This window comes from Crinia signifera, chromosome 19 (assembly GCF_055691185.1).
Source record: "Crinia signifera chromosome 19, ASM5569118v1, whole genome shotgun sequence".
Lineage (NCBI taxonomy): Eukaryota > Metazoa > Chordata > Amphibia > Anura > Myobatrachidae > Crinia > Crinia signifera.
The window spans coordinates 98076959-98092111 of NC_139226.1; the positions used below are offsets into that span (position 1 = coordinate 98076959).

The window sequence follows — 15153 nt, forward strand, 5'->3', positions numbered from 1 at the left end:
TCCCCAGACCACCTAGCTGCTGCACAAGTGTAGTTATTACTAACTGTCACATTCCCCAGACCACCTAGCTGGTGCACAGGTGCAGTCATTACCAACTGTCACATTCCCCAGACCACCTAGCTGCTGCACAAGTGCAGTTATTACTAACTGTCACATTCCCCAGACCACCTAGCTGGTGACAGCTGTAGTCATTACTAACTGTCACATTCCCCAGACCACCTAGCTGAAGCACAGGTGTTGTTATTACTAACTGTCACATTCCCCAGACCACCTAGCTAGTGCACAAGTGTAGTTATTACTAACTGTCACATTCCTCAGACCACCTAGCTAGTGCACAAGTGTAGTTATTACTAACTGTCACATTCCTCAGACCACTTAGCTGGTGCACAGGTGCAGTCATTACATACTATCACATTCCCAGACCACATAGCTGGTGCACAGGTGCAATCATTACATACTGTCACATTTCCCAGACCATCTAGCTGGGACACAGGTGCAGTCATTACATACTGTCACACTCCCCTAACCACCTAGCTGGTGCACATGTGCAATCATTACATACTGTCACAGGTACTCTTTACTTAGAAGGGCGCCCACGATTTTGATCGTGGGCATCGTTAGTAAAAAATCTCGGGCATTGAATGCACTAAAAAATCGGGTGCGATCAACCGACGAGATGCCCGAGATTTCCCATAGGGAACAATGTTAAATGTCTCAATTGACCCAATTTTCCTGTTCAATGCCTCAATTGACCCGATTTTTCCATAGGAAACAATGTTAAATGGGCCACAGAGGCCAAATAGGCACCCTGAAGTGTATAATGGCCACCCGAATTGTTAACGCCACCCCACGATCAAGGTCAACCCGATGCGTGGTGAGCGCAGCGAGCCCGCGAGGGGCGGCGGTACGCGTCCTACGACCTTTTCATACCCCCACTATCCACGTCGGCGTGGAGTTGAGAATAGAAAGTGTGGCGAGCGCAGCGAGCCACCGAGCCCGAAGCGTGGCGAGCGTACGCGGACAGCTGTGAAGCCCGCGAGGGGACGCGGATACCTGTGAAGGTATCCGCGGGGCTCGCTGCGCTCGCCACGCTTCGGGCTCGGTGGCTCGCTGCGCTCGCCACACTTTCTATTCTCAACTCCACGCCGACGTGGATAGTGGGGGTATGAAAAGGTCGTAGGACGCGTACCGCCGCCCCTCGCGGGCTCGCTGCGCTCGCCACGCTTCGGGTTGACGTTGATCGTGGGGTGGCGTTAACAATTCGGGTGGCCATTATTCACTTCAGGGTGCCTATTTGGCCTCTGTGGCCCATTTAACATTGTTTCCTATGGAAAAATTGGGTCAATTGAGGCATTGAACAGGAAAATCGGGTCAATTGAGACATTTAACATTGTTCCCTATGGGAAATCTCGGGCATCTCGTCTGTCGCATCGCACCTGATTTTTTAGTGCATTCAATGCCCGAGATGGCCGAGATGGGCGCCCTTCTAAGTAAAGAGTACCCTGTCACATTCCCCAGGCCACCTAGCTGGTGCACAGGTGCAGTCATTACCAACTGTCACATTCCCCAGACCACCTAGCTGGTGCACAGCTGTAGTCATTACTAACTGTCACATTCCCCAGACCACCTAGCTAGTGCACAAGTGTAGTTATTACTAACTGTCACATTCCTCAGACCACCTAGCTGGTGCACAGGTGCAGACATTACATACTATCACATTCCCAGACCACATAGCTGGGGCACATGTGAAATCATTACATACTGTCACATTCCCCAGACCACCTAGCTGGTGCACAGGTGCAATCATTACATACTGTCACATTTCCCAGACCATCTAGCTTGGACACAGGTGCAGTCATTACATACTGTCACACTCTCCTAACCACCTAGCTGGTGCACAGGTGCAATCATTACATACTGTCACATTCCCCAGACCATCTAGCTTGGACACAGATGCAGTCATTACATACTGTCACACTCCCATAACCACCTAGCTGGTGCACATGTGCAATCATTACATACTGTCACATTCCCCAGGCCACCTAGCTGGTGCACAGGTGCAGTCATTACATACTGTCACATTCCCCAGGCCACCTAGCTGGTGCACAGGTGCAGTCATTACAAACTGTCACATTCCCCAGGCCACCTAGCTGGAGCACAGGTGCAGTCATTACTGTCACATTCCCCAGACCACCTTGCTTGGAGCACAGGTAATGTCATTATTAACACATTTTTAAACATTCCAGTTGCTACCACCTTGCATCCATCCATTTAGTGTGACCAGTCCACTTTCCCACTAACGTTCTACGACTCCTGTTTACCTGGACTTACAATTTTCTGGGATATCTGCATTATTCCTATTTCCAGCAAAGGAGAATAACACGCCGAATAGGGAGGCCTGAGCCCTTGCAATTATAGGGCAACCAAGGACAGCTGGTGTCACCACCATTTGGACATATCCATTTCCAAAGATACAAAGTATGGTAATATTTAACAACCATCTTTTTTCAACCCATACCCATAAGATGGAGATCTCAATCCAATAGTACATATATCCCTGTGATATTATATTGCTCAATTTTTTATTTTGCATATTCATTTATCGTTATGTGCTAGATGTATATTAATTGTGATATTAATTATTAAATAATTATCTTTGAGAACCGTCTTGTCTTCATTATTGGAAACAGCTAGCTCTGGCACACTTTTCTGCTTTTACATTTTCAAACATACATAGGTGGCCTGGAACACATGACCTGTTGTTAGATCTCGAGGACCGGTTTGGCCACCCCTGTTCTAACCCTTATAGTGCCAAGTGAATTTGTCAAAATTGGTGTGAAAATTGCCAAGCAAACATTTTTATGCATCATAATGACCAGGTTATATTTAACTTATATAGCAAAAATAATCTTTTTTTTTTTTTTTTTACACATTTTTTTATTTGAATTTATATAACAAATGTGAGGGACGCTGGCATTTTTAGTGGATAATTTGCACATCTCTCACAGAGATGTTGGCACTCAAAGGGTTAATACCGTAGCAACTAAACCTAGCCTGTAATTTTAAGGCCAGAAAACTCCCTTCTGTACATTTACAACAAACACTGTAAATAACCAGGCACTCAAAGGGTTAAGCATTCTGTGGTTCTGTATTCCGAACCCTGCTCCAAGCAATTTTCACTTTCTCGCTAAGCTCAGAGAGATCTGGGGCAGGGACAGCGGTGTTTTAACAGAAGAGTGGGCCCTTGTCCAGACTCCATGTGGGCCCCCTCCTCTCTATGGGGCAGTAAACTCATGTGCAGGTCTCTGGAAACATGGTGCCCACCATGTTCTGGAGACAACATTTTGCTGGCGATTTGTTACCATGGCTACAGCTCTATTGGCGGTCTCCGGAAAGCAATAAAACATTGGTGCAGTGTGTTCAGTGTGGGCCCCCTTAAACCCAGGGGCCTGTATGCACCGCACACATTGCACCCGTTATAGAAGTCCAATGGGCTCTGCACTTTGGAAGTGATGATGTACAGAAGCTTTCAGTCATCAACTGTCTTAATGAACTGAAGACATTAAAGGGATTTTACAGCTGATGGGCAGATGATAAATGCTTAACCCTTTGAGTGCCAAGTGAATTTTTAAAGTAGGTGTCAAAATTGGCAAGCAAACATTTCTATGTTACCTTATATAGGCAATATAATCTTTTTTTTTTACACATTTTTTGTTTGAATTCATAAAACAAATGTGAGCGACGCTGTCATTTTTAGCCAATATTTTGTACATCGCTCACAGAGAAGTGGTCACTCAAAGGGTTAAATGAAATACAGCAATCACTACTGTATGTGGATAAACAGATAAAGGTTCTCTGCTCAAAATGAAAAAAAAAATAACAAAAACTAGTTTTCTTTTGTTTTTGCAGCCAAACGGTCTTTATTTTCTGGATCACCCCGTAGATAAATCAGACGTGAATGTAAAATGTATTTTTATTGTATAACACATGGCTACTGAGCTGTTTCTCTATATTTTTGGTTTTCAGTCGCAACACGAGGAGCGCAGTCAGCACACCAGAGATTTGCAGATCATTGAAGCATACAGGGAGCGCACCAAAGCGGACTGTATCTCTAGCATGCTGAATCAGGCCATTACCTCAAATTACACTGTCTACGCTACGCTGGGCACTGCAGAATTCTTTGAGTTTCAGCTTAAAAATCCTTACAACATCCAGTACACGATATCTATTGAGATTGATAACACAGACCTCAGGTACGAATTTTATTGTCTTGGATTCAGTTTGTGCTTTTATGCTCTGCTCTGCTTTTATATACTAGAGTGTATGTGTACATATATATATATATATATATATATATATATATATATTCATCCATGTCCCCCGGCACTCTGCTCCCACTGATAGGGATGACCTTGCTCCTCCTCTGGGGGACATGGATGGCCTTGCTCCTCCTCCGGGGGACATGGATGACCTTGTTCATCCATGTCCCGCGGCACTCTGCTCCCACTGATAGGGATGACCTTGCTCCTGGTTCCGTTCTTAGAGGCTATAAACCCCTCAGATCCATAGCATAGCGTATCTGAAGGCACTCAGGAGACTTTTTTGTACACCTACTGTATCTACAAGTCTCCTGAGTGCCCTCAGATTACTATGCTAAAATGTCTCAGTGTCTTAGATACACACTAGTCCATACAATTTCTCGGACTGCAGCTCCCCTCCAATGATCCCGATTCCCGCGGGGTCTTTCACAACATCTCCATCTACAACAAAATAGAGGGGGCCCCTAATAGTGTAATATTGTTTTATTAAAAACGTGTGTTTCAATTCCTCTGGTGTGGGCTGGCTACCACAAGAGATCAAGGTCAACCACTGGCAAGACAGCATACGTAGATAGACTCGCGGGACCCACAGTGTCTTCTTAGCTTCTCCCAGATAACAATGGCTAAGCGTTCTGGACACACACGCGGTCGTCAACTCTGTATCCAGCAGCGTCTCCAGCAGCAGAGTAGCGTCACACAAGCCACGCCCCTATGCGTTTCGTCATAGGACTTTGTCAGTGGGGTGGCCTGTGTGATGCCCAGCTACTCCATTTAGCCCTTATGGCTCTAAAAAATTACATACAATTAACATAAAGGTTTCTAATAGAGCTCCCTCTTTTTTTTTAACTGTGTGGCATAAAAACTTAATATACTATATAATCGACATTTGGCAATCAAAGTGTTTAAAAAATCTCTAATTGGAACAGTGCTATATCTAAGATATGCTTATGTGAGAAAACCGGGCACTTCCTCATTAATCCAGGTCTTGCGGTCAAATTGCTTTATACGATTCATATCTCAGGTAATTGCCCGGACTCCTAGAATAATGTCATAGTGTGATGACATTTATACTATATGTCTACATTTTATTATTAATCCTTGGTAACAGGAAATTTGTCAAACTCCTGAACCCCGCTGCTAGGATAAAAGAGGATTTACTTTACATCTCTTATTTATATATATATATATATACTCAACGCTGCATAGAATATGTGTTAAAATTAAAAAAAAATTCCGTTTTTTGAAGGACTTCTTTTTACAGCAGTGCGGGACTGCTATGGGCAATATATGTGCCCCTAGCCTTGCTAATCTATATATGAATCATTGGGAGAATGGAAGCCTTGAAGGTCCTTTTAAAAGTCAGACTAAATTGTTTCAACGATATATCGATGACATCCTGATCGTGTGGGAGGGTAGCATACCGGAATTTGATGAATTCATGGATACCATCAACATTAATGAATATAATCTCAAATTCACCCACACGATCAGTGAGTCACGAATAGAATTCTTCAACCTTGTTATAAGTACAGAAGATTTTCCAAGTACAAGAAAGATAGAAAGCTTCACACATTTTTAAAAAGGTTGATAGCAACAGCTACCATGATTTTCTCAGCTGTCACCTGCCAAGGTGGAAACGAAATATACCGTTCTCACATTCTCATGTTCTCGTTCTCATTTACCAGGTTGCGGAGAAATTGTACCAATCTTGATAAATATTATGAACAGGCGAAAATCTATCAGCCCATCAAACGCTGATTGTCCACCGCAGAATTCCACTCGCGTGGGAGGGGGGGGGGGGTGCGTTTGGTGAGGCGGCATTTACCTGTTCACTAAGCCTAGCGAGCAGGTCTGAATAAGGCCCAAACTGTGATCCTGTTTTCTTGGCCTGACAGAGCTGGTTTTCATTCTGAACTTCATAACAAACTGTATGACTGCACTGCAGAAACTCCTCTATGGGGATGGTAATTTATCTGTAATATGACTTTTCTTTCCAGGGTCATTACAGATACACGAGAATGGAGGCATTTCAAACAACTAACAAATACGCAAACACCTATAGAAGACAATATGTTTCCTATACAGCAGCAAAGTGATGCACCCCAGCTGTACCTGCGGCCCAAGGAGACCGTCTATATCCCATTTAAATACCAGACTTTCTGCGTCAGCTACATCCCCACGTTGCAGGTGTGTACATAATAAGTGTCATTCTTTTATGTTTCCAAGCCCTGGTTATTTACAGTGTTTGTTGTAAATATAGCGAAAGGAGTTTTCTGGCCTTCAAATTACAGGCTAGATTTATTTGCAACGGTATTAACCCTTTGCATGCCAACATCTCTGTAAGATGTGCAAAATATCCACTAAAAAGGGCAGCACATTTGTTTTGTAAAAAAAAAAAAAAAATATTCTATTTCCTATATAAGGTAGCATTACGGGTCATTGTGATGTATACAAATGTTTGCTTGACAATTTTCACACCAATTTTGACAAATTCACTTGGCACTCAAAGGGTTAACTGTTAGCTAATGGTTGGGGGGCAGTAACGGGGTGTTGTGGCAAAGACACGTGTCACATCCAGTGGTGGCTCTTACCTCTGTGGAGAAGGGGGGACGCTGCAATTCTGGGCCTCCTCCGCTGCTGGACCCCACAACCGGTGCCCGCCGGTCCCTGCTGGTCCCCGCTACCGGTCCTGAACCCATCGCGGTCACGTGACCAGTGCATGCGCAGTGGCCTCTTTGGTACTGAGCATGCAATGGCCCCCAACCTTTTTTTATGGACTGAAACTGCAGCAGCCCATAGAGGCATCCCAGAGGGAGGGAAAGCCTCCCAGTGGGACTGCCTTGGATGACTGGCAGGTCGGACTTCCAATAAGAAGCCACTGCCAGTCACAGTGAAGCCAGTGCAGTCTCACAGACTGCATCTGGCTTCATACAGTGGCAGATTTTACTTGGGGGGGCTGATATCCAACTGATCTGCTAGCAACTTGTCCTGGGTCTTTGTACACAGAGACTGGGTCGCTAATGTGACCCAGGGGGCTGCTATATCTGCATACACCTGCGTACATATTGCCAGCTGTGGCCCCATCAGTGTACATCTCTGAACCAGGCCGCATATACGAAGTGCTACGTGTAATGTTTTGCATTATCTTCTGCTTAAATAAAATGCAAATTTAATATACGCATCGATACGCTACACCACACGGAGCAGCTCACTGTCGCCAGGCGCGTCACTATGTATGGTATACAGTATTGAGGACACATCTGAAGGTGTAAGCGGACCTAACTATAGTGAACATACTGGTACGATGACTCCTCGCAGTAGTCTGGGACCTGCTGAAAGCTAATTTATGAAATGTCAGCAATCCTGGCGCTGCTGTGACATTACCAATTTACTCATTCCGGAAAGATCCAAAGTCCTTCTGTTTATGATTCCTATATTAAGCAGCTACGGCAGCTACACTGCAATAAGTGTATAGTGACGTTATACTGCATATCTGTGTGTACATACATCATAATTACCTATAATGTGTAACTGCTTTGTCTGTGGACTCAGAATCCCGGGGCAACTGATTTGCAGAAACACTCTGATGGGTTTCCACAGTACAAGCTAAATGCCATGTCTTCAAAACGGATTAAGGTAAGAACAACTTTGGCCGGGATCATAGACTGAGTAGAGAGATAAAGCACTAACCAATCAGATCTTAACTGTCATTTTTCATGCACTGTAAAGCTGATTGTTTAATTCTTTATCACTCTTGATGCTTTAATTAATAACCCCCATTGTCTGTTAATACTGGTTTATTGTACTTCAGAGACAGAAAGCTGCTACTGTTTAAACTGGACTAACCACTTCATGGCTATAAGATGCCTTAACAAATTCCATTTAAATTTTGCAAACCAATGGATAGTAGTAATGGATTCATAGTTTAATATGGTACTGTATAGTACATCCTGGAAATATTTCCAGACAATTATTTATATATATTTCAATTCACTTCATTAAATAAGACATTAACAAGTATGAAAATAAGGATTGATTGAAAGCTTGCAAGCAGGGCCCTCCTACTATTTGGACTGTTTATAGCTACCACTTACTTGCAGAGTTTCCAATGTCCCTCTTCCGGGGAAGCCTGGAGAGGACAACAAAATGTGCAGGTCGGGGGGCGGGGACAAGGCTGCCTTATAAAAGCTCCGGGTCCTCGAGTAGGGGGCGGGGCTAAAATGACACCATTTTAGTCCCTCCCAGGACCTGTGATTTATGGCACTTCTTTCCCCAGCTCCGGGGGGGGGGGGGGGGGGGGTAGGAGAGTGGGGGTTCTGGGGGGAATGCGGGGGAGACTTTCAGCCATTCCGGGAGGGTAGGCAAGTATGAGCAACATAATTTGCTACAGTATATAGGAAACTGTTAAAAAATATATAAATAATACATATTGCCTTTACTAAGGTACTAGAAGGGGTGTGGCAAGCATGGGACCTCCCCCTGTGCAGAAGCTGAGGGGATATGGCTGCTCCATCTAGTGGGTGTATTTCCACTCCCTGAAAAACCCGCTTAGAGCATTCCGGTACCAGTTACTAAGTTCTTCCCCCTGTCTCCCTCTTGGCACCCCTGCAAAAAGTAAACCACCTCTTGTTATGGCAGCCTGGCCATTTCTGCCAACTATGATGGCATCCTCTATTCGGTATGTCTGTAGCGAAGAGAATAGACAGCATGGATGAATATTGTTTCTAACACAATTGACACCAGCCCATATTCTGAGAGGTTATATAAATATATACATATATGCAGGTTATAGTCAGTGGCATATTTATAATAGATTCTATGTGTCCCAGGGGGCCCCCATTGCACCCATTTTTTTTAATACTGTCCCTCCAGAGCACCACTGTCAGAATCACTGGAAAAATGGCTGCTGTGACATTTTTCCGGAGGTCCGTACATTCCCAGTAGAGTCTCAAGTGCTCAAACGCTACTGCGCAGTGCAGTGTGGCACTGCTCTGGCAGGGAAGAGGGGGCCTGAATGGAGGAGGCTGCACACGGATCACCTCCTCTCTTAAAGCACCTCTGGTTATAGTCTTATAGCATGACAGCCGGACTGTTAATAATAATTTGCAGATTAAGTGGTGCGTATAAACTGTCATATTATATGGCATAATAATATCCTGGAGATTATAGAAGGTGTATCCACCACAAGCTACGTTCCTCTTGTACATTCCATAATGCTCCCCTTTATTCATCCTGTACAGGTGTCATTCCGGGCACATGATGGCAAACCCATCGCCATTCTCCAAGTGAGCGTTGAGCCTCAGCCACATGTTGTGGATCAGACATTTAGGTTTTATCACCCGGAACTAACATTCTTGAAGAAATCCATCCGCTTACCACCATGGTACACTCTTCCAGGTATGGGGTTTGTCAGGAAAGGTTACACTCTAGCCCAGCAGTTCCCAACCTTTTTCTCTCCCATTCCCCCTGATTAAACTTTTAATTTATGAGTACCCCACCTCTCAATTTAAAATCTCCACAGTACAAGTGAAGTGGAAGTGAGCAGTATGTGTGTCCTTATATTAAGGAGTAGCGGAGTAGTGTGTGGTCAGGAATCTGGGCCCTCTGTGTCTGGCCGCTGGCTGTGTACTGTCTCTGGGGTTCCCGCTAACACCTGTAGGATTAATGCCGCTGCTTCCTCCACTCGTGTCAGTGTGGGGCAGATGATTGCTGATGTCTGAGGGCAGCGCGGGTAGCTCCCAGTGGATTGCGGGTGGGGCAAAAGCACGAGGAGACGCTGATGACGAAGCAGATGGAACAAACGTTTTTCGCCTGCATGGCAATGGGAGACATCTTCTGCCATCTGTGGACTTCTCCTTCCGCCATTACCAATATTATTTTGTAGTATCCTCAACTAGTCTGCAGAGTACCCCAGGTTATGAACCACTGCTCTAGCCTATCTACTTATGGGTCTACATATTGTAATGTAATGAGCCACTACAACTACAATACACATATATTGGAAGATATAAGAGTAACATTGTCCTTTTAGGGGGAGGTATACTGTAGTGTTGGAATATAATATATTTCTATTTCACTAATGATTATTTGCAAGTATAAAAATGATTAATTTTGCATGACAAAAGCCCATATAATATATACAGCCAGTACTCTATAAGTCATATAGAAGAATCCTTTGTAGAATATCAATCTATAAATGTGTTTCTTTGTTTCCAGGGGCCCCTGTCGGAATGCCGGGCACTGAACCTGACCTGTACGTATGCAGCAGTGACCCCAATATTATCTGTGACACAAAGAAACTGGTAAATGACTTCTCTTTCATGTTCCATCTTCCACATCAATCAATACCATTACTGTAAGGTTCTCCTTATGTTCTGAGAGACACTTTATATAAGAGCCGCAGATAAATGTAGTGTAGATACTGAGGAATACTTATACAGTACATTGCACTGATGATATCCTCTAATAGATAATGGTGTTATGCCATCCTGCAGTGTTCTGGAGTGCAATGCACCCTGGGATACAGCTGGAGAACATACAAAACGCAAAAGTGCTACAGACACTCAACCACTCAATATACAGTAAGTGTACTGTATATATTGAAAAGAATCTCAGAGTGCACAATAAAGTAGTACCACATAAAGCAATCCAAGCGTATTAGGCAATAATGTAATGAGTTATGTCACGGTTCAGACTGATGAAATCAATAAACCCAACTCGTTTCGTTTTAGACTTCTTCAGGGGTGCGGCTCTAGGTGGTACAAAAGTATCATGAGATAACAAATAAATAATCCGCAGGTCTTCTTATATAGAGCGGTTTTATACATACCAAATATATCAGATATTGGTCGTAATCAAGGAGTAACGGATTAGTTCTCAGAATTCCTCACAGAGAAGGGTATATCAAAAACAGTCAATCCAAACATCTGCAAAAAGGAAGTTACTTTATTGCACATATAGCCAAATGTGTGATAAGCAAAAAAGGTTTGAAGATACGGTACTACATAACGGGTATGTGCAGTACCGGAATAAACACTTTAATAGGTGCTATAGAATTAAGAGGTCGTCCTTTTTTGACCTAATGACTGTTGACCTAGACACCTTTTCTTTTTTTTTTTCAGTGAGACCTTTGTTTATTTTTTAGTTTTTCTCATTCACAAAAATTTTTTTTCCCAAGGTGAAGCAAACTCCATCATTAAAATCCCTCCATTTACCCAGAATAGTATATAATGTATTCATACTGTCCGTAGTGGTAAGTGGTGGAAGGACAGAAGAGGCACTGATACCAAAGCATCAAGATGTCCTCTACCTTACAGTGAAGACAAAGCCTGTTCCCATCCTTGTATACCAATAGGGTTATCATTCTTCCCGGCTAATCCCTATTTAGCCAAATAACGCAACAATGCAGGATGTGTCGGCTGACATAACTTCCTGAGCTGAAACTGACCAGATATGTATTGTCTTCTGATTAACTAGGGTCCTGGAGAACCTCAAGACGTGTTTCTGAAAGTTGCTGGAGGACCGAGCCCACAGATTAAAAACTTCTTTGTTGCACTTTATACGTAAGTTATCCTCAATTCTCTGAATGACCGTTCCTCTAGTTCACATGTTCTCAACTCAGGCCTCAGGACCCCACACAGTGCCTGTTTTACAGGTCTCCTCGCAGAATCACAAGTGATATAATTAGCTCCACCTGTGGATGTTTTAAAATGTGTCAAAGTGTAATGAGTGCACATGTGCGCCTGCCCAGTGACCTGCAAAAGTGAACTGTGTGGGGTCCTGAGGACCTAGGTTGAGAACCATTGCTCTAGTTTAACTGGGACATATTGTAGCACCCGTTAGAAATCTTTAATAAGTTTAACGCTCTAATTTTATTTCTTACTGATGTGCTCTTATCTGAGCCGGTATCCTGGTGATGTCACAGTGGGCCAAACCGCCCAAGATACGGAATGTTACTTTCTGGGGGTGTACAGCAAAACACCACTCAGTCTTTTGCAAAATTTTGCAATGAGATCGCTGGGAGGGATGCAGCATTCTTGCCCTGTGCTGGGCGGACCTGTTGCTTGTGTCATCCTTTTGATCATGTCCACCTAATGCGTGTCAACCTTTTGCCTGTTGTCCAGTAGTGGTCTAACCCTATTGACTGTAGAATTTCTTATCAGAGTCCCAGATATCTGATGCAACGTCCCCTTCCTTACACTCCGACTCGCTTACTTTGATCTGCAGATGAAAGTACATTGGCAGCAACTGAAATCTCCCATACTGCCTTTGGGAACAGACTTTAGCTTTCAGGCTTTGACACTCTAGAACCTACTGCCTTTCTTGGTTTGCAAGAGCTGTACTCTAGAGACCTTCAAAATCAGACTCAAGACTTACCTGTTATCTTCCGTGTTTCATTAATGCCCTTTAGGAAAAAAACACTTAACCCAAAGCGTTTTGCTCTTTTCATACTTAAGTCTACTATGTGTTTATTATTTTATTATTATTTCCATAAAAAGGAAAACATTTCTGCTATTACTATGTTTATAGGACTAATAATATGTGTACCAAAATCATGTCACCCAACATCTACTGTATGCAATGTGAAGCTTTCTGGGAAGATGAGGGTCTTTCTATGGAAGAATAGCTTTTCCTGCTCATCTCCTGAACCACCTTCCCTTTTTTTGTTTACATCCATGTTGCAGTTAATAAGAACGCCCTGGCTGAAGTCTAACAAAGAAATGTTAGTTATATTCACCTTACCGCTGTATCACACTTTATAGCTTTACAAATTCAGTCTCAAATACGTTTATAAAACATTCAATAAAACTGTCTGAGGCAAATATCCTGTTTTATTGCTCCGGCACTGTTAGGTGCAGAAATAAATAGCCTGTGATACCTCTTTTATTTTGTTATTCCCAAAAAATGACAAAAGGTTTTAAACATCCTGCCAGTGTTGGTACAAAGAAAACATAATCTATAAATCTAATCTACAGTGACCTCTAATGAAGATACAGTACTGCGGGTGACTGCTGAACAAACAAAGTCGCTGACCCAAAGCACTGGTCAATTAGTCTGGCTTGTGTATCTGCTCGTTTATATCACACTGTCAACTTTAAAGAATGTGGAGCCTTTTTTAATGGGGTTCTGGGTACAGATCCAATGTGTGTGAGAGTGGTTCCTAAACTAGGTACTCAAGGCGGGTTGGTTATGGATCGGTGAATGGAAGACTGACAGCTTCATACCAAAGGTCAGGATCATAAGTATTCTAAACGGGCTGAGATATCTGCCCAAATCGGGTGAGTTTGATGTCCCCACAGGCCCGATGCGTGGTCCCGTGCGCATCGGAACTGAGTCGGAGGTCCGATCCATCACAAAGGACAACTTGTGATGTATTGCATTTGACCTTGCTGCCCGGGAAAGTCCCAGGCGGCTCGCAGGTGATCAGCTGGGCGTACATTGCTGCGAGAAAGTGCAGTAGTGTATGGCCAGAGTAACGATCTACCCCTACTTCCCACACCTTCCCTACCTACAGCCTAACCCTAACTGCCCCCCCCCCCCCCGCCACAATCCAACCTCAATTGTGCTCATTTAGTGCCTAGTGTGTAACCAAATTGACACCCCACTTAGTGCCTAACCATAATCCTCCCACCTCCTTCCACAGCCCAACACTAACTCGATCGTTAGTGCCTAAAACCTGATTTCCGCCCCCTCTCTGGTAGCGTAACTCTAACTCCTCCCCCAAGCATACTCACGTTCAGGATGGCAAAAGTTGGAATTTCGACAGTCGGGATTCTAACGTCAGCAGTGTGAGTGATGTCAGGATTCTGGGGCTGATCTTCTTACCAGTGTTGGGATTCCGGAGCTGGTATCTCCACTGCCGGCATCCTGAGCGCTGAGATGTCAACTACATCCCCTTAAGGAACCCTAACAGCAAACCACCTTGCTGGACAAACGCTAAGGTTGAAGGCACTTATTAGAAAGGGAAGTCGTCTCACCACTATATTGGTTTAACTAGGTTTTTATATAACACTTGCACTTCACCATTATTTGCTGTTTTGATGCAAGTATATGGAACAATACAATAAAAAAAAACCTGATGAAGTCTACCGCAGACGAAACACGTTGGGATAGCTCTTCTTTTTCTTGTATGAATTACGTCCGAACAAGATTTTAATAAATTCTTCTGGACATCAATATTTGGGCTTCATTGACTATGGACTATTAATAAGTTACAGGCTATCCTCCAAAGGAGGCTTTGGCACCCATCCATTACTCTTGTTGAATATTTGTTCTATCTGTTCCCCGCCTTCAGGGAATTTAAGTGAATTTAGGCTGCTTCCGAATTACACATTTACGTTATTTATAGTGCAATTAATGGTATTGTTATATATACATACATGTATATATATATATATATTCTAAGAAAGGAAAAAGCACACGAGGGGAGAGGGCCCTGCTCGTGTGCACATACATTACACAGAGGAAAGGCACAGAAGGGTTATGTAACAGAAGGGTTATTGTATTTTGTACAGTATTGTAGATAGAGGGGGAACAGCATCGGTCTCTAAGTGGTAACACTGTAAGAGAGCCATTGTCAGAGTAAGTCAGGGCAAGTAGCCTAACCTGCAATATTAGATGCTTAATGATGTTCCAGAAGGTGATAAGAGCGTGGCATTTCCAGAAAATGTGAAGCATAACCCCCTCTCCAGCAAAACCTGGACTGAGGCAGACACATTGTATGTAACCAATGTGGGGTTAAGACTCTGTACTCTATGGAACAGTTCAGTATGAGAAACACACTGGGACATTTGAATGTTAGTAACAAACCATTTTCTCCACACATCAGGCACCA

The 15153-nt window shown here is 43.5% G+C and overlaps 1 protein-coding gene across 3 annotated transcripts in view; it reads left to right on the top strand.

Moving 5' to 3' along the window:
• Positions 1-15153, top strand: part of NPHP4 (nephrocystin 4) — a 286074-nt gene that overhangs the window by 254070 nt on the left and 16851 nt on the right. For all 3 annotated transcript variants that reach the window (XM_083162998.1, XM_083162997.1, XM_083162999.1), the window contains 6 exons: positions 4027-4253; positions 6317-6506; positions 7872-7955; positions 9560-9716; positions 10536-10621; positions 11796-11881. In XM_083162998.1, the coding sequence (XP_083019124.1) occupies positions 4027-4253; positions 6317-6506; positions 7872-7955; positions 9560-9716; positions 10536-10621; positions 11796-11881 (830 nt within the window). The remainder of the gene's footprint in view (positions 1-4026; positions 4254-6316; positions 6507-7871; positions 7956-9559; positions 9717-10535; positions 10622-11795; positions 11882-15153) is intronic.